Source organism: Myotis daubentonii, chromosome 12 (genome assembly GCF_963259705.1).
Source record: "Myotis daubentonii chromosome 12, mMyoDau2.1, whole genome shotgun sequence".
NCBI lineage: Eukaryota > Metazoa > Chordata > Mammalia > Chiroptera > Vespertilionidae > Myotis > Myotis daubentonii.
This window is the reverse complement of record NC_081851.1, coordinates 15,060,735-15,082,960: the sequence shown is the minus strand read 5'-3', so window position 1 is coordinate 15,082,960 and position 22,226 is coordinate 15,060,735. Positions and strand designations below refer to the sequence as shown.

The 22,226-nt window shown below is 51.9% G+C and overlaps 1 protein-coding gene and 1 pseudogene across 1 annotated transcript in view; one reads left to right on the top strand and one right to left on the bottom strand.

Moving 5' to 3' along the window:
* Positions 1–171: 171 nt before the first annotated feature.
* Positions 172–22,226, top strand: part of LOC132213910 (protein Daple-like) — an 88,846-nt gene continuing 66,791 nt past the window's right edge. Inside the window, exons 1-10 of the mRNA XM_059660790.1 lie at positions 172–231; positions 787–881; positions 7,613–7,718; positions 11,998–12,067; positions 15,956–16,014; positions 16,802–16,885; positions 19,851–19,991; positions 20,427–20,545; positions 21,251–21,332; positions 21,646–21,795. Coding sequence (XP_059516773.1) covers positions 172–231; positions 787–881; positions 7,613–7,718; positions 11,998–12,067; positions 15,956–16,014; positions 16,802–16,885; positions 19,851–19,991; positions 20,427–20,545; positions 21,251–21,332; positions 21,646–21,795 — 966 coding nt within the window. The remainder of the gene's footprint in view (positions 232–786; positions 882–7,612; positions 7,719–11,997; positions 12,068–15,955; positions 16,015–16,801; positions 16,886–19,850; positions 19,992–20,426; positions 20,546–21,250; positions 21,333–21,645; positions 21,796–22,226) is intronic.
* On the bottom strand, positions 4,144–6,340 carry LOC132213856 (V-type proton ATPase subunit D-like; annotated as a pseudogene).

Sequence of the window (22,226 nt, the reverse complement as noted above, 5' to 3'; positions counted from 1 at the left end):
CCAGAGCTGTTAGGAATACAGGCTCAAGAGCCGTTTGGAATGTGGGGTGAGGAGCCTTTTGGAATGTGGGGCGAGTAGCCGTTGGCACTGCTTGGCGCAGAGCTGGTGGGCACAGAGACGGTGGGCCCAGAGCCTGTGTGCAGAGCGATGGACGGTGGATACAGCCTCAGGATGGACGTTGCTGTCCGCGAGCTCATGGAGCTCTTTCTGCAGAGCCCGCTGGTGGCGGGGGTGAGTGCACCTGCCTCCCTTCCCATTGCGGGTGCCCTGGCTCCTCTCCCGCCCCCCTGGGGTCTCCACAGACCCCACCCGCCTGGGCCCTGGCAGTCCCGGGACTCGAGAGTCTTCGCAGGTTTCCAAGCTGGGGGCGGGGGTCCACGCCTGGGGCCTGAGGGGTTTCCTACTCTGGACCCCATGCACTGGGTGCAGGACCCCGTGGCGCTCCCAGCCCTGGACTGAGATGAGTTCACCTGCTCCTGCCGGGGCGCTAGGCTGCGGGTCCAGGAGCGGACGGGATGTGAGTCGTCACCCCGGCCCATGTGGCTGGACCACTCGGGAGAAGCACTCACTCCCCCCAAATACCCTGATGTAGAGTTTGAACTGAGAGCAGCCGGTGGATGTCCGTGACAGGTGAGGGTTGGGGGGGGAGGGGTCTCCAAGTGGGAACGTGTACCGGCTGGGATGGGTGCAGCCCACAGGGCCCCGCTCGCCGTTTCCACGGGAGCCTCAGAATGTGCACATGGGGTGACCTTTCCTGCCTTTCTGTCCGCACCCCCCTCCTCGCAGGTGAAAACTTTGAGCCCAGTCGCCAGCGGCAACGGTGAACACCTGTACATGCACTTGGTGGATGGCATTTTGTTACACCAAGTCATGTCGGAAATGTAAGTTGTCTTCACAGGCAAAGGACAAAACTTTTGATTTAAGGGTGTAGAAATGGAAGCATTTGATTTAAGGTTTGATTTAAGGGTGTAGAAATGGAAGCATTTGATTTAAGGTTTGATTTAAGAATGTAGAAATGGAAGCATTTGATTTAAGGTTTGATTTAAGGGTGTAGAAATGGAAGCATTTGATTTAAGGTTTGATTTAAGGGTGTAGAAATGGAAGCATTTGATTTAAGGTTTGATTTAAGGATGTAGAAATGGACGGTTGCTATGGGAGGGTTTCTCGTGGGCCAGGGGTCCCTCAGGCTATGGGCCCTTTGGCTGCCATTCGTTGGGGATGAACTGCAGGACACTGGGTTGGCAGTTTGTCTGATGAAGGATATTCAGAACTGAGGGACTGGCAAGCACTTGGTGTAGATGGTTCAAACTCAGCTATTAATGTGGTTTAAGCGATGACATTTTAAAAATAAAGCTTTTGAGGGGTCATGGAACTGCAGCGGACAGTGTCTGGCTACAGGAAGTGTTGGGTGGGTCGGGAGCACTGAGCGTGACTGAGGTTTCACTCCTGGTTAGGACGCCGTGTTTCTGAGCCACGTCATCTCCCCTGTTCAGCTGCCCCACAGGGAGTGCAGTCGGTTAGGTGGCTTCTCCCGTTCTGGATTGAAAGCCACTGTGCTGGGAGAGACACAGGGGTCAGGATGCTGAGGGACCCATTTAGCATCTCAAACAGGGTCTGGTGGAGGTTGCACTTGTTAGCGTGCATGCGGGACCACATCCCCTCCTGCTGCTGAATTCTGCAGAGCCTGCCTGACTGCCAGCCTGCCCCACGGAGGTGGTGGCTCCTACCTCTGCACTGTGTTTCAAACTCAGAAACTGCAGGGGAGGTGCTGGAACTTAGCGTCAGTGTGGTTCTGAGGCACTTGAAGGAAAAGAGAACATCCCAACGTTCTCCTTGGAGCAACCCCTGATGCTCACCTACTCACCTGCAGCTAAGCTGTCAGACTTGAGCATAAACCCTCTGGCTAATGAGAATCGGCTCCATTTGTGGCCCACGCAGTGGGAAGAGTTAGCTTTGGCATATTACGTGTTTTAAATGGACTTACCTCAAAAGATCTGTTTTAAGAATTTCCCAAGCACATAGCTCCTTCTGTTTTAATAAGTCATGTGCTATCATGCTGTGGGAGAGGCACTTCAGTACTACTGTGTTTTTTCAAAAGCCCCACCAACCTTACCAACCCACCAACCCTGTGTTTGCTTAGATCATAAACAACAAATCCGTTAGCTTTGGCAGTACTTCTCTGAGAACACGGATGGAAATGAGTTTTCCTGGCATTGTCTCGGGGCAGAGTCAAGTTCTGGCAACCACCCTTCCCCCTCCCCCACCCATGGTGTTAGACCCTGAAAATTACTGGAATCCATTGGTGTGGGGGAGGGGGGGGATGAAACTCCCACCTGTCCTTACCCAAGCCCAAGACTGTTTAAAGAATGAGCAGCACCCCAGCCTCTTCCCTCAGCTCTTACAGGCAGAGGGAGGACAACAGCCCGGGGGCTGTGGCTCTTTCTTCCCTGGCTTTGGAATCCCTGAGCTTTCACCACTTGTTTGTGGATCTGGAGGAAAGAAAGCCTGTTGGACGTTCCTGTGAGAAATGCCAGCTCATCCCTCATTCACACTTGGCCTGTGGCTAAATTCAGTTGGAAGGGCTTTTCCCCTCCCCTTGACAATTTCAAATGTTATTTTCTCCTCAGTGATGTGCCCAGGGAATCATCCAGAAGTGAGAGCCCACCCATTTGAGGGTCTTAAGGCCTTAAGCAGGGCTTCTAGGTCTTTCTGGTGAGGGCAGGCACTGAAGAGGGACAGCGGGGAAGCCCTCTGGGTGGCGTTCCAGAAGGAGGAAGTGCAGGCGAGAGCGGCCCCAGCAGCAGAGTTTACTGCTTGGGGAGGAGCATGACCTGCTCCAGGTGTGGACATGAGGACATTGGTGGCCTTTGGAAGTGGTGGGGATTGACTGGGAAAGGGGTGCAGGAGAACTGGGAGGGGGAGGGGTTTTCTATATAATGACTGGAGTATGTTTCATTTTTAAAAACTCATCAAGCTGTCACTTAAGATGTATGCACTTCACTCTATGTAACAATCCCCTCAATTAAAAAAGAAAAAGAACCCCAGCCCTAGTGTCCACACGTAGGGAGCCAGCGGGGCCTGAAGTCCAGGTATCTCACATCCTAGCTGCCTGACGCTGGGCGGGGCACTCATCACCTCAGTTTGCTCATCTGTGAAATGGGAAGTGAAGTGCCTCCCTTAAGAGATGGTTGTGAGGATTAGATGAGATGATGTGTTAGCATGTAGCGCAGCGCCTGCCACGTAAAAGGTGCTAGTGTCAGTCACTCACTTATGTGTATACCCTCCTTATCCAGGAAGGATTTGAGGCACCCCGTAAGAATTGTTTTTGTGTTTCTTCAGTCTTCCTCCCACATTCTTAGTTTCCTAGATGATGATAATTCATAGCCTTAGCCCTCTCCCATGAGGTCTAGGACAGAACCTGACTCTGGGACCCACGTCCTAGCCCCACATCTGACACTGCACTGAAGCTAAGCCTGTTTTCACTTCTGCCAAGTGGGGAAATGTAACTGCCCAGCAGGGAAGGCTGTTCTGCTTTCCCAAAGCCCGTGTTGGGAGCGTCGACTGAGTGCTGTTCACCTGTTTGGACCAACTCTCCCCAGGTTGATGGGACTGAGGAAAGAGAGCAGCAATCTGCTCACTGGCTTGCTGGAGCTCAGATAAGAGGTTACCTAATGCTTCAGAGCCACCAGGTGGCTGGCTGGAGCTCAGGTGACTGCACCTGGGCAGTGAAGAAGGCTGAGGTAGGGCAGCAGTCTCTGGGCCCTGGCCTCCCAGTGGCATGAGAGTGAGGCCCAGAACTGGTGTGTGTGTGTGTGTGTGTGTGCGTGTGTGTGCGTGCACACCCATGTGCCTGCATGCCTGTGCTGGTGTGCATGTACTTGTGAGAGTGAACACCATTTTGATTTGGCCCAGATTGGAATCAGCAGCATTAGATCTGTTTTTCCCGCAGCAGGAGAGGAGGGGGTTACACATCCTGGGCAAAGTGGGATAGACTTTCCTTAGCAATAGTTGGCTTGTTTGGATTTGGTTCCAAATAACCTTTCTCTGCCTTGAGAGCCTTAAAGGAGGGAGTACTGATGGATGATCATGGTAATTAGTCTGATTGCTCAGGTAGGAAATGCCAGGGCTCTTTGGAGTGGAGCTTCAGTTAGTATTGCTCTTCAGAGCTGGTGGGAGAAGCAGGGGGTGAGAGCCCCGGCCCCACCCTGGTGCGTGGAGTGTGCCTGTGTGCTGAGGCCCTTTGGTTGCTGGCACTCCAGGGGAGTTCCCGTGTGACTCACTACAGAAAAAAAATGAAAGCTCAGGCGACAGCAACAACAAAACAGGAAAAAGCTCTGCGTGTTCCCTACGCTCTGCTATGTTAAGAAGCACATTTGTCAGTTTATGAACTTGTTTCTTATTTCTTAACTAGAGGCCTGTTGCACGAAAAGATTTGTGCAATAGGCTTTCCCTTCCCCTGGCTGCTGGCACCAGTTTTCCTCTGGCACCCGGGAACCAGACCTTCACTCTGGCCACCGCCTTCCATCTTCGCTCTGGACACAGTCTTCTCTGTGGCTGGAGCCTTCAGTCTTTGCTCCTCGTTCCGGCGAGAGTCTTCAGTTTCTGGCCAGAGCTGCTCCTGTAGCTCCTTCCGCCCTCCACCCTCCCCCTCATAGCTTGATCGCGCCTGCAGACCTCACTGTGGGGCTCCTGTGTCCCGGGGGTGCTGCCTTGCCTGCGGCCCCGCTTTTGGATCACGATCAGGATCACGGGCCGCAGGCAAGGCAGCTCCTGGGTCCCGGAGGTGCTACCTTGCATGCGGGCCAGCTTTCCATCGTGATTACCGGCTAGGGGGCAGGCAAAGGCGGCCCCGGTTCTCCAATCCAGGGCTGGGAAGCAGGGCAAAGGTGGCCCCTAGAGCCGCCTTTGCCCTGTCCCCTGGCACTTGCCTGCCGCCTGGGTTTCCAATCACCGTTCTTCCATCCTTCCCCTTTCTCCTCCCATCATTGCGCCTACGTATGCAAATTAACTGCCATCTTTCTTGGCAGTTAATTTGCATATCATCCTGATTAGCCAATGGGAAGTGTAGCGAAGGTACGGTCAATTACCCTTTTTGTCTTTTATTAGATAGGATGTGCTCTCATCCAGGGAGAACTGCACCCTGCAGGTAAATCATTTTGTGATGCCAGGCACACTTCTGCAACCAAAGAGCCTTTGTGGTTTGAATTCTGAAAGCCTCCTTTGTTCCTAAATTAATTTCCACTGAACCGCTCACCTTTATTTCCTCGGTAATGAATGGCTCCATGGGAAACATGTAACGTGTAGGTGGCTTGGCCAGACTCTCCTACTGTGTGGGGTCAGTAAGAACTGTTGTCACCTGACAGTTGAAAAGCGGTCCTCTTGTTTCCTCATGTGACTATTTTAGGGGACCCAGGGCAATTGAATGAAGCCCTTGGCTGAGTATTGCCTGCAATGGATAAAGGGGTTTGCATACATGCCATGCAAGGTGGGGACTCCTAGTGTAGCTAACAAATATGTACTTCATGGCTGCAGTTAATTTAATTAATCTAGTCTTTAACTAAAATGGTGCCATGTTAAGACTTTGAAAGAACCAGGGCAGGAAAGATTGTCAATCAGAAGAGCCTCAGCCTTCTCTTCAGACAGAAGATTGCCAGGCTCCTCCCCTCCCCAGGGGCCCTTTGTTACACCAAGTCTTTCTCAGATTTTTCCTTGCGATTCTTTTCTTCTCCTGTGTTTTCCTTGACCTATATGACTCTTCTCGCTCTCTGTGTCCAGCACTGCAATGATGTATGCAGGGACATGTTCAATCCAGGGGGTGATGACATGTTCAGCGGCATCTGCACACCTGTTGGTTATCTTCATAGCTTCATCCCAAGTCACCAAGGAAGGCTGCCAGAGGCCAGATCCACCAGTAGCCCCATTGCTTTGGCATAATTCCTCACTTAATTTTGCCAATTGTTCCCCACCTCTGGCTAATCTCGTCAGTTCATAGCTGTCAGTTCCTTCATGGGCATGTTCAAATACTGGCCAAGTAACACCTGCTACATCCTCTTTCTTCCCTCACATGTTCACTTGGGCTTTGTTTACATCTTGGTGCTCAAGTCCCCTGCTGTGAACTTGGCCTCAGTGAGTGGGAGACATCTTCTCTCATCACTTCACCCATCAACATTTAAGTCTCTACAATCTTTAGGATCTGTGGGAATCAAAGGTGAAGGCATGGGATTCTTTCTTTAGGAGGTTTATGACCTGTCGGTGCTCCTTTTAATCGGGCCTTCATCATGGTCTGTGCTATTTGCCAGGGAAAGATTTCAATTCGGTCTTTGCAGACACTGTATCTCATTCACAGACATTCTGAGGGTGACTGTTTTCTCGGGTTCCCAGCCGGGCAGTGGGGGCTGCCACAGCCCCAGCCCCAGTGTCCTCCTCTCCAAGTCAGCTGCTTTGTCTTGGTTGACTTTCAAACAGCTTGTGGTGGTGGTGGTTTTTAAATTGTACTTCCAGTGACATCTGACACGTATTTGTAGATATTTTTCCTATTTGTCAATTTTGTATTAATTATTGGCTTCAAATGAGCAGAATGGCATTGATATGGATTTCCATGCCTCCCCCATCTCCCCTTCGTTATGGAGGGGGGCAGGTTACTGCAGAAAGAGGAAGAGGCCTGCCTCTCTTCCATCAGACCAGCTCCCAGGAGGCTCAGTGCCCTCATGAACCCAGGAAGACAGCCCTCATTTGAATTATCACCCCTCCCTGTGTCCTGGGACAGTAACTATTGGGGGGGGGTTGTTATAAAAAGCAGGCAAGGTGGCAGCTAAGGCCTCCTGTTGAGTCTGTTCTCTTCAGATAGGAAAACTTTTTGAGCCTGAGAATTTTGAGAAATATCCTGAAAACATATCGATGGATGAAGTTATATGTCGCTTGATTGAGATTTCCAGTTTTATCACGACCAGACCTGACTTTTGCTGGAGAGTGAAATTAAATGATGCTTTGGGGGTTCCCACATGAATTGCTTGTCTCCACTGCTAGAATGTCTCCTAGGCGGCGTTGTACACCATATAGTGCCACAGACTGATGATGTCGGTTTGTCCAGGTGGAATTGTGTCCCTAGAATGTAAAATCACAGGACCAGCCCGAGACCCAGGCTGGTGACAGAGGAGGGGAACCCATGTGAAGTAGAACATTAATGATTTTATTGATTTAAGTTAGAAAATGTACCATGTTTTCCCTTTTTCTTTCTTGATGGTTCATATATTTTGGCGTGTTCAGTTCCTAACACTCTTAATCTTTAAATATATTTTGGGGTGGATTACTGATTTTCACACAGTGTAACCTTTTGGGTCTGCACTGCATTTGGTGGCGGTTTGTGGGTGCTGCCAGGAGTGGGATCGGGATGACTTTGACTAAGGGCCTGAGTAGGGTTTGCCATGGGGTTGGGAGGGATGTGAATTGTCTAAGGTCCACGGCTCGGCAGGGGCAGGATTAGGGTTTGACTTGGGCCACACTGGTTTCAGCCTCACACTGACCCAGGCTTGGTGAGGGCTACCCAGGCTGGGGAGGGAAGTGTGGCAAATACTGGGAGACACCGTTTCCAGTCTCGTGTTTCTTCCCCTAGAGACCCCAGGCCTAATCAGCGCTTCCACCAGCACGTGAACAACGATGTGAACCTCCGCATTGAGAACTTGACCATCTTGGTCAGACACATTGAGAACTTCTACCAGGTAAGGGCAGCTCTCTGTGCCCCAGGACTTCTGTGTTCCTGGCAATGTCGTCACTCAAAAGGTTTCCCCGCAGGAAGCCCAGAGGAAATGGTGTTCACGGTGAGGCAGCTGCTCGCTGGCACTTGGGGGTTTATCACTGGCATCTTTTATTTCCCCCCGCATTGTGAGAAGGGTCAGATGTTGGATTGCTTTACTTTGTCCAGCTAATGTCCTTTGACCGGTGTGCATGGCATTGGGTCTGGTGCTGTGAGGGCCTCAGAGATGAGTCGCCACTGCGGCCCCAAGCACCAGGCGCATGGGGAGTGTCTGGAATGGACTCTGGGAGGGGCACGCTGATCTGGTTATTGTCCACAGGTCAGCGAGTCTTTGTACAGCAGTAATTCAAGGTGTTGAAGGAGATATGGGACCACAGAGGGTTATGTTGGGTCAGGATCATAATGGATGAGCCCCCGGGTGCAGATGGCAGCACTGGAGTTCAGCGTGTAGAGTGTTCACTTGTCATGCTCACCGTGTCTCTATCTCAGATAGTCCATGGCAGGAGGACCTGATGGTGAAGGGCTGTTAAAATCCCCACCCCAGCCTTGGGAAGGTGGGGTGAAATCTTTGATCTTTATGGTCTTTATATGACCAGCACAGATGCCATATGGACTGAAACTGCCCTGCTGGGCCCTGATTTTCACACATTTTCTGAGCATCAATATCCCCTCTATAAGTTTTTTTAAGATCTCAGGTGAAGCCCAATGACTCTGATTGACTTGGGGGTTGGGGAACCCTAATGCCCTCTGCTCAGCCCCTTCCTTTTCCCCTAGGCGATCTCTGTGGGTTCTTGGGACCTCAGGGAACATGGTTTAAGAACCACTCATTGGCCTGGCCTGTGTGGCTCAGTGGTTGAGCATTGACCTATGAACCAGGAGGTCAATGGTTCAATTCCTGGTCAGAGAATATACCTGGGTTGTAGGCTCGATCTCCAGTGTGGGGCCTTCAGAAAGCAGCCAATCAATGATTCTCTCTCATCTTTGATGTTTCTAACTCTCTCCCACTCTGAAATAAATCCTATATAATAAAGAGGGAATATGCAAATTGACTGTCACTCTGCCACAAAGATGGTGGTGCCCACAGTCGAGGGGTGGGGGTGGGGATGGGGGAGGGTTCCATAACACAAGAAGGCTGCACCCAGAGTGGAGGCCAAGTTCCTTTAATGAGCCTTAATGAGCAATCAGCAGGGACCTGAGGCTGCATCCCCCAAAACCCTCCCCCATGGGGCTTGACAGGGGTCCTCAGGCTGCCCTCCCCCCATGCCATGCCAGACCCGAAGCTATGACCCTGCCCAGCGGGGCTTGACAAGGGTGGGTCCGGCCAGGTCTGGATCTAGCCCAATGGGGCAGAGGGCGGCCTGGTCTGGGTCTCACACAATTTTGAGGCGCACGTGGGTTGACTCCGGGTCCCATGGTGTGCCCCAACTATGACAGGAGGAAGATTTTCATATACATTTTACTAATTTTCTTTCATCTCTGACACTTCTATTATAGAGAAAGGGCAAATAGCAATATTAAAATATTTCCTCTAATTAATCCCCTTTTAATGTGCACCAATTTCATGCACTAGGCCATGAGAGAGAGAGAGAGAGAGAGAGAGAGAGAGAGAGAGAGAGAGAGAATATATATATATAATTTTAGAAACACTCACTGCCCAACAAGTCCCAGATTTATGACTGGGTTTCACTGAGATCTTGGCCAGACTCCGCTTCTGAGCCCTGTTCCCAGCATGCAGCTGTACTCATTCCATCGCCTGTTGGCAACAGAGCACCATGACTCTGAGCAGCCTCTGGGCAGGGCCTTTGAGAGCTCAGATGATGGGGCTGAAGTGGCCTTGTTTCTTTGTCTGAGGGGAGCCACACTCAGCGCCGGGCATGCTGTAGGCTGGTGGGTTTCATCTAGTGCTGCCCACAGGCAGGGGGCAGGGGTGGTGCTGCCATTGAACTTGGGTCTGGGTGTGGAGGGGCTTGATTCCTGGCTGCAGGCACCATTGGTGGTTAGCAGGTGCTTTTGATGCTGTGTGCTAAGTGCCAGGGAAGGCGGATGGTGCCAACAGGTCAACAGACAAGACTCCTAACTCAGGCTGCGTGGGGGCAGTTGGGCCGGCTTCTTGGAGGAAATGACACCTGAGTGGAGTGACGGTGCACAACTGAGTTTCCAGTTTGGAGGGTTGTGGGCGGGAGACGGGGGAAAGGGCATAGACGGGCAGTAAATCCCGTCCACGTCTGTCACAGTCAGCACTTGCCCCAGTTGCTGGGATGATGGCCTGTTTTCCTGGTTTCACATGAATCAAAACCAGGGAGATGCCAAGGTGAGACTCTGGACAGGCAGGCCTCCCGCCTCAGGTGTAGCTGGGAGGGCATCACCTCTCCCTGGGGCTGCGATGGAGGCTTCAGGGGCAGGGAGGTGTCTGAGGCTCTCCTTGAGCAGCACAGAGCAGGCAGGCTCGGGCGAGCTGTGTGGCCATGAGCATGCGGTCCTCTCGTCTCGGCGGCCGTGGAGGGTGCACGCCACTCGGGTCTGGGCTGGACAAGGGGGCTCGACCATGTGGAATTGCAGGCAGTTTGCTGCTCTTGGGCACTGGGTAGCGCTCCAGAACACGGGAACCGTCCCAGGAAGGAAAAGACAGCCAGTCCACCCTCAGGGCCCAGAGAGAAAGGCAGGTAGAAAGAAGGACCCTGCCTCCTGGCCCGGCTTCTGCACTGGCAGCTCTTTGAGGGCAGGGCAGGTGTGCATGGCAGCCTCAGCCCCTCGGCCTGAGAGTGAATGTTTGCTGCAGCACTTGCTAAGGGCTGCAGGGCGTCCCTGCCTCAGTCCTTTTCATGCTGAGAAAGCTGCAGGCCACTTGCCTCTGGGCTGACACGGGCAGGTGTGGGCAGGGTTGTGGTGTGTATTTCCTTCTGATTTATTGGAAAATAAAGCTAAGTTCTGCCCATATAAGTAATATGTGCCTCTTACAAACAGCTAGGAGAACATACAGGTAGTAAGAATAAGAGCCACCCAGAATCCCACCACTGAAAGACAGTCACTATGAGCGGTGTTAGTGTTTCCCCCCAGTTTCTGCATGAGTAGTTTGTGTTTCACTCCCTGCCTTTCATATTCTGCCTTTTTTTCCCTTCCAGCTGACATGATAGCATGTGCATAACTGGTTACTGTCGTGAAGTGACAGTCAAGAAAGTTTTTCAGAAGAAGTACCACCCAGCGTCACCTTGTTGTGAGGGCTTGGATGAAGCGAGACAGTCATTCCTTACTCTGACCAGGGAGGGTGAGAGGTCACCCCCACATAGAGTGGGATCCCTCTGCCCATGGCTTTTCAGTGAGACACGTCACAGTCACCGAACCCAGGCCTGGTCTTGTTTGCCAGGCAACACTTCAGCCACCCTGGCTGTCCTTCTCTGAGGCTTCAGGGCAGGGCACTTAGGAATACCAGGGGCCCCTCTGAAAAGCACCAGCTATTCAAGAAGCTCAAGTTTTTCCTCTGAAAACCTGGGGAGACTTTGTCCTTGACCTTTTACAGAGGACAGGAGCGGGTGAGAAGCAGCATGGCCAGGCTCACCTGAGCGCTGGTGTCTCAGCCAGTGTCTCCGGCCTCCTCCTGGCACGCTGCTTGGACTCCCCTGGGCTTGGGGCCAGGACTCTCACAACCAGCCGGTGTGGCTCAGTGACTGAGCATCAACCTATGAACCTGGAGACCACGATTGGATTCCCAGTCTGGGCACATGCATGGGTTGAGGACTCAATTCCCCAGTAGGGGACGTGAAGGAATCAGCCTATTAATGGTTCTCTGTCATCATTGATGTTTCTCTCCCTCTCCCTCTCCCTCTCCCTCTCCCTCTCCCTCTCCCTCTCCCTCTCCCTCTCCCTCTCCCTCTCCCTCTCCCTCTCCCTCTCCCTCTCCCTCTCGCTCTCCCTATGAAATCAATAAAAACGTATTTAAAAAATTAAAAAGACACTCACACCTGATGCTGCTGTCCTGGCATGTAGACTATCTTCTTCTTCCCAGGGTCTCTGCTCATATGCAGACATAATGTTTATTTGATTATGACGAGGATTGGAAGTCCAGGTAGCTCTGACTTTTCACATTTATTTATATTCTAACTTTTCCTTCCTCTTACATAGCATGTTCCCAGTTACCGTGTAGTGGCTGTGCGCTCACCCAGTGACTGGATAAGCTGTCATTTTGTTAGTCATTCTTTATTTTCGTTTCCTGTTCTCAGTGGTATCTTTCCTCTTTGTTTCTGTAGGAAGTTCTCCAGCAGCAGATCGTAATGAGCCTGCCGGATGTTTCAGTGATTAGCAAAGACCCGCTGTCTGGTGAGTGAAACCCGCCCCCCCCAACCCCGGCGGGCTCGGCCAGTGCCAGTGGCTCTGGGCAGCTGTTGGACACAGAGCTCTGGCTGCCAGCTTGGAGCCAGCAGAGTGAAAACACGTGATCATTCCGGTGAGATTTTGAAGGAAGGGTGTGTTCCTCTGAGGCATGAAGCCAAAGCCCCTGCTTCGGTGGGCTTAGGGGCCCGAGTCTTTGTGGCCTCTCTGGGGGTCTCTCCTCCTCAGTAAATGTGGGGTCAGGGCCACCTTCACAGGGTGGGTACCTTTTGGTAAGAAAGGAGGAATCTGTGGAAGAACTCACATCTCTCTTCCACGGGGACCCTGTGATGCCCTTTTCAGTCTGTGGTGGGTCTCACCAGGAAGTCCTGGCATGTCTGTCATTGGGCCCTGAAGCCCGAGAGGGCAAGGGTTCCAAGTCCTAGCCTCGGACATGTGCTGTGACCTTGAAAGACAGAATGAAATGTGCTCCTGGACATCTTCCAGAAAGTCAGAGTTAATTCATGCTTGTCAGGTGGCTCCCTGGGAGTTAAACAGGGCGGCGGATCTCCTCCCACCCCATCCTGTGTCTCTGCCTGCACCACGGCTCCCGGACAAGCACCCTGTTCTCTTACCTCTGGGCCTTTGCACGTGCTGTTCCTGTGCCTGCAGCGCTCTCGTCCCTGTGTCCTAAATCTCCCCCCTCACCTTGTGGGTCTCAGCTCAGAGGTCACTTCCTTTAAGAAGCCTTGCCTGAATCTCACTGCAGACTAGAGGTCCTTCTCTCAGGTTCCCTTTCCAGCTTTTCTTTGTGGATTTTCTTGGTCTGAGCCAGAGGACTGTGTTGATTACAACAAAGCTCCCAGCAGCCAGAACACATGGGTGCCTGGAAGGGAGTTGTCTGTAGGTTTGTTTCTTCTTTGCCTGCTTAACTGTCCCTGAGCCAATCTCACTGACAGGGACCCACTATCTTCTCTATGTTTGAAACTATTCAAAACCCACAATCTGGTAGATTTAAGAGAATAACAGTTTTTCTTACTTTAAATTCCTGAGAGAAATCAGCCTCCCATAAGAAATTAGAGAACTTCTGCTTTTTCTCTCTCTCTCTCTCTCATAAGTTTCATCGGAATCTGTGTAGGGATAAAAATCACAGGGTGCTTTGTTTGCACCACATGTTTTATTCCACTCACCTGGTGAGAACAAACAGAGCACTGCTTCACCCGAATCTCCTAGTGCCCTGTTTGCTGCCCCAAAGCTTATTTTAAATCATTTTTTCCCATGAAGATTTTTTCTAAAATTAATTCTCTACCTTTAAAACCTTCCCACTCTAACCCCGTGTTAACAAAACTTAGCAAACCGAAATTCTATACTTTTATAACAGTGCTCTGGTTCAGATTTAGTTTTGTCTTAATGCCTGATGGATGTGAACGAATGAATAGAATGAATGAATGAATGAATGAATGAATGGCTCATGGTTGTCATGTGTGTAACTGCTGGTGCTGAGGAAGCGGAACCCTTTGCTCTTTCATTGAGCCGCCTCACACTGTAGATTGAGCTCATGTGTGTCTGTGTGTATCTGTGTGTGTCTGTGTGTACAGGGTTTCTAGTCTCCTCCTTGCTTATGGTCTTGCTACTAGCAGTGGGCCTATCCTACATGTGTTTGCACTTTTAATGCTGTTTTCCTCTGCTGTGACTGGGAACAAAGATTCTCAGAGCTGTTGGAGTTATTCTAAAGTATGGTACACTTAGACCCTCTGCTGTGAACATCAAGATTTTCTGTGTGAACTCTGCCTTCTGTTTCTGCTGTCTGAGCCCTCCAAACACGTTCTTGCTTATGTGTCAGCTCTCTGGTGGCTACAGCACCATGTACAATCCTGGGGGAAGTGAATCGCTGTAGGAAGAGCAGCTGGTGATGGCTGGGAGGGTCTGTGCCTGTAATATCCACCAAAGGGCTTACAAGAGGCACTTGCCTGTCATGTGGGGACTGACTGGGGGGACCCTGGGTGGGACAGTCACTTGGGCACACGGGCTGGTGGGCGAGAGCACTGTGACCATGGAAAGGTTTTAGTGGGACTGTTTGGAGGCTGTTAACACTCCTATGCTCGTTCTCTTTCTTTTTTATCAAAACTGAAATTGTGGCTGATCATCAGCTCAGCATTAATAGAGAAGTGAGTCAGGGCTGTGATTCTATTTATGAATGACTATGGATTGGAGCCTCTTGGGGCAAATGAAATGCCTCAAGTGAAAAAACAATCATAAGGCTTTGAGAATTATTCCATTTAAACACTGAGAAGTTCTACTCTTACTAGCAAAGGGAGTTTTTGACCATAGTAGTTGGATCTGCAGCACCCACCCTTACTGAGCATATTGCAAAGAGCTGGATCTGGATGGTCTGAGGGGACCCTGTGTGATTTTTTTTTTGGTCCTGATTGGCAGGGCTGAGAAGGAGAAGTGTGATAGTGTTGGTCTGGGTCTGGGGAAATCGGGCTTATCATACGTTGGTGTGAGAGAGTGAAATGGCAAAAGCCTTTCCTCCTGACAATTTGGCAGTAGAAAAAGCTTAAAGGATGAGTTTTCCCTTAAGAGGTAAATAAGAATCTGCTTTATAAACCAGCAGCCTGGGGTGGGGAACCTTTTTTCTGCCAAGGGCCATTTGAGTATGTATATAATTCGTGGGCCATACAAAATTATCAACTTAAAAATTAGCTGCTATATTTGGTCAAACAGTTCATTAACTCGCTCCTAATGCCTTGGGAGGGCCAGACCAAATGATTTTGGAGGCCTTATATGGCCCTTGGGCAGGACATTCCCCACCCCTGCTTCCAAGCCCTGGCCTGGGTGGTTCAGTTGGTTGGGCATCGTGCCATGCATCAAAAGGTTGCTGGTTTCATTCCTGGTTAGGGCACATGCCTGGGTTTCCGGCTCTATCTCAAGTTGGGGGGATGGGGGTGAGTGGGAGGGGGTGTGCAGGAGGCAGCCTGTGCATCTCTCTAACACCGATTTGTCTTTCTCTCCCTTCCTCTCTAAATTTCTTTTTAAATAAATTGCTCTTATTTCTTCTAAAACCAAACAAACTAGCCACTGAGATGTTGTTTAGCATCATTTAGATCAGCGGTTCTCAACTTGTGGGTCGTGACCCTTTTAGCGGTCCCCTAAGACCATCCTGCATATCAGATATTTACATTACGATTCACAACAGTTGCAACATTACAGTTATGAAGTAGCAACGAAAATAATTTTATGGTTGGGTCACAACATGAGGAACTGTATTTAAAGGGCCAGAAGGTTGAGAACCACTGATTTAGATTAAAACATTGAAAACTTGAGCCTCTGGAAGGAAACTGGTAAGTTTGTGGCCTTTGTACAAAAGTGACGCCTTACGTTGTCTGGGTTTTCTTTGGAACATTCCAGCCAAACACTGACAGAAACAAACGGGAGGAGGAGGGCGGCGGGACAGATGTGCAGGATGTTGGCAGCGTGAAGCTGGGGGATGCGTCGGGGCTTGTCTATTTGCAATGCTGCAGGATGAACAGGGAGAGTTGTGTGCACCTCACCTTAGAGCCCACTCAGCACTGCCTGCGGAGACGCTTCTCTGCCACTGGGCTTGCTTCCTGCACACACTGACAAGAGATGCTGACGCTGGAGTTCCTGGATTATCATGGGACAATATTTATGACATATTTGAGTGGGAAAGGACCACACATACTTAGGTATAGAATTCTCATTTGGCTTAAATAATATACAAGCCCATACATAGAAAACAGATGGCGGGGTACACCCAGGTTGAAATGATTTTTTTTAGCTTATCTGATTTCCCCCGCAACAGCAGAGTGGTGTATCACCGGTGAGATTTCATGAGAAGATGAGTCTATTAAATATGTTGCTCTTTTGATTTAGGACAAAGTATGGAGGAAATGGAGAAGATGCTGGTGCTGGTGCTGGGCTGTGCTGTCCAAGTAGGGCTTGGGCAAGGGTGGAGCGGGCCTGCCCTTGGCCATCTTGTGTGTGGGTTTGTGGGGATAAACTCCCCCTTAGTGAGTGAGGTAGGAGGGACGCTGCCTTCAGTCCAACATGACACATCCCAGCTTCCCGAGAGAAGGGACCACTCATTAGGTGGCAGCCGATTCTACTCCCAGGGCACCTTTGGCAAGAAGCAAGTGGGGATTCCTCAGCCCGGGGTGTCCTTAGCAAATTGTCCCCAGTATAGGGACACCTAGACCAAAGACCAGAAACTCCATCCAGCCTGGGGGCCCCATCTGACCACCCCCTGATTTTGGAAAAAACTTTCATGGGCACAGGGCCACACTCAATTCTTCCTGTATTATCTCTGGCTGCTCGCACAGCACATGGCAGAGCTGAGACTGAATGGCCCGCAGACTCCGAGATGTTCCTACATCTGGCCCTTTGAAGACGAAGGTTGTCACCCCTGGTGCTCTTGACCTTTATTGGTTTAAGAGTCACTGGAGCTTGTTTAACGTGCAGATTTCTGTGCTTCACCTCCAGTGTTTTCAACCTGATGGGCTTTTTGAAAACAAGTTCCCCCGGTGATTCTGCTGTCGGTGGTCAGAGCAACTTCTGGAGAAACCTCTGTCTAAGGGACAGGAGGGAAGACCAGCTGATGGTTATAAAGGAGGAAGCCAGGGGCTGGGTGGGCAGCTCATTTGGAAACTATTTCTGTGGCTGTGGTGGGCCCAGGTTGCCTCGCTTGCAGAATGCTCCCATTAACACGCGTTACCTCCGCAGTGCGACAGGAAAGGGGAGTTTATTGAAAAAATCCAACAGCTTGACATTGAGACCCAGGTCAGGATCCTGGCTCATATCCGGCAGGTAGGTGTGAGGCTGGCTTTGTGGGGCTTAGCCGTGGACCCCCTCTACCGTGGCAAGCAGGAGGCAGGCTCTCACCACCAAGGAAAAGTTTAAAAACTACATCACCCACTAGTGATTTTCCTAATTTTAGGTTTCATACACGAGACATATTGAACCTGTTTGGAAAGGTAGTCATCAGCAAGCTAAAACAAAATGGGGGGAAAATTTTTTTTAAAAAAATTATACACCCAAATCAAGTCTTCATTTGCCTCCTCTTCTTGCCTAATATGGAGCCAGACTGGTTTTGAGTACTGTCAAGGGGCTTGGGCTCAGAATTTGATGTGCCCTGAAAATGTGTTCTGGCCAATGTGGCTCTGCTTCCCATGGCTGATCTTCCTGGGGAAAGGGTGTCCGTTTCTGTCAGGGACGTGGCAGAGAAACAGGCTGCCAAGTCCCAGAAGGGCTGTCGCTGTAGACTGGGCCCTGGGGTGGGGTCGGGAGGGCTGTGCACTGAGGGCAGCCCCTCTGCCATGGACCTCGGTGACATCAGAGAAGTGGTTTCCCTGGAAACCGGGCCTGTGGGGGCAGCACTGACCTGAAAGTATATTTCCCTGACACGCCCCTCCTCCCTCCAGAAGAAGCTTGTATGATTTAGTTATCTTAGGGGATGTGGCTCAGCCTTCAGTCTGATTGGACAGCTGAGATAAAGGCATGAAAAAGGCATGAGCAGGAGCACAAAGGAGCAGGTGTGGGTCTGGCAGGGGTGGCTGCCATACCCCAGGCCGGAGCCAGGGACAGGCTGGGCTGATGGGCACCATGGGTGGTGGGTGCTGAGTCAGCACTGGAGCAGGAGTGAGAAGCCACTGGTCGCAGTCAAGGGGAAGTCTGCATTGTCCTAAATACGCTCAGCTATTCATGACGGTGAGCGGCCACCTGTTAGCCTGAGGACCATTCTGCTTTTTATTTTTTTTAATCCTCATCCCAGGATATTTTCCCATTGATTTTGAGAGAGAGGAAGAGAGAGGGAAAGACTAAGAGAACTATCAATGTGAGAGAAACACATGAATTGGTTGCCTCCTGAGTGCTTCCTGACCAGGGCCTGGCCAGGGAGGATCCAGCAACTGAGGTACATGCCCTTGACCGGAATCTAACTCGGACCCTTTGGTCTGCAGGCCAATGCTCTATCCACTGAGCCAAACTAGGTAGGGCTATTCTGCCTTTTAATTATCCTTGTGTGTCCTTGTGTTTTGAACATGTATGTATCTGGGTACTAGGTCTTTGCTACTCACTGTTTCCCTGCTCAGCCAGCAGGATAATTAAAATAAAGGAGGGGGGAGGGTTTATAATGCAGCCAGAGGGTCTTGAGTGATAATCACATTTAGGCCTGGCCCTGCGGACGGGGCTTCAGAATTATTGGTGCTTCTCAAGCATTCAGGTGCCGGGCCCCATAAGAGACCCACCGAGTCAGAATTGGGGGAGGAGCAACACGAGCCTTTAATTAAGCTGCTCCTGTGGCCCAGCCGGTGTTGCTCAGTGGTTGAGTGTCAACCCAGGAACCAAGAGGTCATGGTTTGATTCCTGGTATCAGACTCCATCCCCAGTAGGGGGAGTGTAGGAGGCACTTTCTCATCAATGTTTCTCCCTCCCTCCCTCTCCCTTCCTCTCTCAAATCAATAAAAACATATTTTAAAGAAGTAAAACATTTTTTTAAAAAGCTGCTCATGTGACTGCTGTGTGGCTGGGTTGTGTCCCAGGATCCCCTGGGACATGAGAGGCCTTTCCCCAGCACTGGGGCGGGGAGTCCTAGAGCCCAGCCTCGGAGCCCCACATCCCTGCCTTTCTGGTGCCTCTCGCCACAGGCAGAGATTTCTCTGAATTCTCTGAGACCCGCTGAATCCCAATGTTTCCTTTGTGAGGTGGGAAAGGTGAGAAAGTGGATGTCAGTTGAGGAACTGAAAGGTCCTTTTTACTTGTGTTTTTTTTTTTTTGTGGGGTTTTTTAATCCTCATCCAAAGATATTTTTTACTGCTTTTTAGAAAGGGTGAAGAGGGGAGAGGCAAAAGGAGAGGGAGAGAAACACATTGATGTCAGAGAGACATAGACTGGTTGCCTCCCGCATGGGGCTGGGGATCAAACCATCAACTGAGGTATGTGCCCTTTGACCTGGAATCAAGCACGAGACCCTTAGGTCCACAGGCTGACGCTCTAACCACTGAGTGAAACCTGCCAGAGCAGAGTTTTTTTAAGTTACTCTCCACCTCCACTTACCCCTCTGGAAATTGTGAGAACGTTTGTGGTGCACATCACTCAGTGGATTGCCATTTGTTTTCCCCTTTTGAGGCCCACGTGCACGAACACTCACCTTCCCAAACTGAGAAGACAAGGATGGAAACAGCCCTTCTGCCTCCTTAGCAGATCTGGGATCAGGTTGAGAAGGTGAGGTCAGGCCGCAGCCGATTTTGCTCAGTGGTTAGAGTGTCAGACTGCCAACCAAAGGGTCACAGGTTTGATTCTCCGTCAAGGTCATGTACTTGGGTTTCAGGTTTGATCCCTGGCCATCTTCACGTTAGATTTTATTTGGAGAATAAGATGCTATCCCTCCTCACCCTCCACTCCCAAGGCTTACCCTCTTTGTGTGACACATGGATAGATGTGACTGAAATCCCTGGGACAGTTGAGGGAGCTCCCACCCTGGGAGGAGTGCTGTCTGGTGGGAAGTCAGTGTCCTCCTCGAGCTAGTGTGAGAGCAGCAGTGGTGTGTGAGGAAAGAGCTGGGCTGCAGAGTGTGGCTGCACTTGCTGAGGAGCCTGCTCGCCCCCACAGGAACTTGGTGGCTGAAGGTTAATAATGTCAGTGAGGTGGGTCAGCTGTGGGAGAATGGGGACTAGGTCCCAGGGGGCGTGGCCTTGGTAGGTGGGTGCTCTCGGGGACCCCAGCGCTGCTCCCTGCCCAGCCTCCGCAGCACCTTACCCTTGTGTGCCCACAGGTGACCCGCCACCAGGAGAGCCTGTTTGACATGCAGAGGTTGGAGGTCCCAGACATGGCCCTGGAAGAGCTGGAGTCTCTCTCCAGCAACACGACTTTTTGCCTCAGGAGGCTCGTAACTGAACGAGACAGTTGCAGGGAGGTGTGTTTGCGGGTGGCCCAACAGCCTGGGGGATGGCTGGGGAGGGGCCTGGGTCTGGGGCCCTAGTTATGGCCGCGCTCCTCATCCTGACTTCCTCTCAAACTGCACACTGTCTGTCCTCCTGGTCCATTTCTGAGGGGGCAGGGCGTGGGCACTTTCCCTGCAGGCCCAGTCCCCTGAGACACCTGTGTGAGGACAGAGGTTGAGCTTGGGGAGCCTGATCCATGCCCTCGGCCCTTCTGTCTCACTAAATATATCCTCGCTTCTTAAAAACTCCCCACCTTCTCCTGCCTCCCTCCTGGCTTTGCAGTCGCGGCTGCCATCTTCTCTTTTACTTTCTTCCATCTTTTGGTCATTCTTTACCACGTTCTAGTGCGGGCACTGTGCCGGGCACAGGAGCATGCCGGTGAGACCCCTCTGTCTGCCCTCCTGTAGCCGGTCGTGACCATGACCCAGGAGTGGAACACCAGCAGCCGCCCCAGCGAGGACACGCAGCCCCTGGCTGTGGAGCTGGCGGACACCAAGGCCACACTGCACGGCGTCAGGCAGGAGCTGTGAGTCCCCCAGTGACCCGGTCTTTCCACTCTTGTGCCCTGTGTCACCACCCGTTGCTCGCACATGTGGTTCACTGCCATGCGGTGCAGCAAACGGGGCAGCTCTCACAGTGCCCTGGGGTGACGGGGCTCTGCGGCTCTGCTTTGAGCTGGGACCCTGTTGGGCCTGGGCTAGGGCGCCCCCTCCCCTCCCCAGGCCTGCACATCAGGGTTCTGCTGGGCCTGTAGGGCTCCGTCCGGTCCAGACCTGGCAGACTAAGAGCAGCAGCCGGCCGCTCAGCCTCGGGCCCAGTGTGGGTGCTCTTGGCTGGAGGGAGGATGTGTCTCTCCTGTCCCGTCCAGTGGGCCTGCTCCCCCTTTCCTGCAGCTGGTGATGGCACCATGCCCGGTATCTGGGAAGCTGCCCCCTTCACCTCCCTGCCAGGGGGCCTCCCTGCCTGCCTGGCTGTGGAGGGAGCAGTGGCTCTGGGGGCTCCTTCCCTGTCCGCACCTCAGAGGAAAGCTCAGGTCTGTGGTGTAGTCTGAGAGCTGAAGTGACAACTTAAAGCTCACCTTGGACTCCAGAGCGTTATTGCAGCCCCACGTGCAGACGCCCTCCTCACGCCTAGAAGCCAGGACCCCCTCCTTCCCTGCTGTGGTCTCCCAGGTGGTGGGCTTTCCGGATGCTTCTGAGGAGCCCTCACCACGTGTTCTCATCGCCCCCAGGGAGGAGAAGACGAAGCAGCTGGCGGACGCCAGGCATCAGTTGTACCAGCTGGTGCTGGAGCTGCAGGAGGCCCGGCGCAATGTGAGCAGGAGGCCTATCATGTGGGCCGGGGGTGGGGGGCTGGGACGCCCCAGTCACCGGGGCCACAGGCCCAGGAACATGACCTGGGACACCTCTCCCTCCCGCTCAAAGCAGCGCTGCCTGAGAGCCAGCTGTCCTGGGAGCTGCTGGGGGATGACATGCTGCAGTGAGAGCATGTGGGGCCCCCACACAGGGGCCTGCACATGGACCAGCTTGGCCGCCCCTGGCTTCTCCTGGGGCTGCAGGGACTTGGGCCTTTCCCCAACCCCGATGGTGCCCTGAGCCAGGTCCCCTGCCTTTGCCCACCTCCCAGAACATGGAGCTGGCAGCCAGAGCCCAGGCTGCCCGTGCCCCCCTCCCTGAGCTGGACTCCCTGAGGGAGAAGGCGAGGCACGTGGAGAGGCTGGAGATGGGCCTCAGGCAGAAGCAGAAAGACATAGACTTCTATGCAGCCCGCATGAAGGTGAGTCTGACCCAGGTTAGGTGGCCGGTGGGCACTTGGGTCCTGGAAGAGTGGAGAGGAGCCGTGATGCCTCCCCAGCTGGCCCTCTCCCTGCACTGCAGACTGTCTGCCAGACCCCTGGGCTCCCTCTGGTAGTGGAAGGAATAGGATTCAGATTGTGGCTGAAAGGCCCTGATTCTTCTAGGACTTTTCCTTCTCCTCCTTCATGCTGTAGTGATGACTTTCTATTCACTAATCTTTTTCTTTAAGACTCCTTGTAATTTCTATGACTAAATCTTACCAGGACTGTTTCCTCATCTATAAAACAGAGATAACTGTGCTAGTCCGTGAGGTTTATACAGTGAAATAGGAAAGATATATGGTATTTGGGCAAGTCCCATATGAAGCTCTCCGTGGTGTAGCCTACTCAGATCTCAAGGTTATGGGTCTGT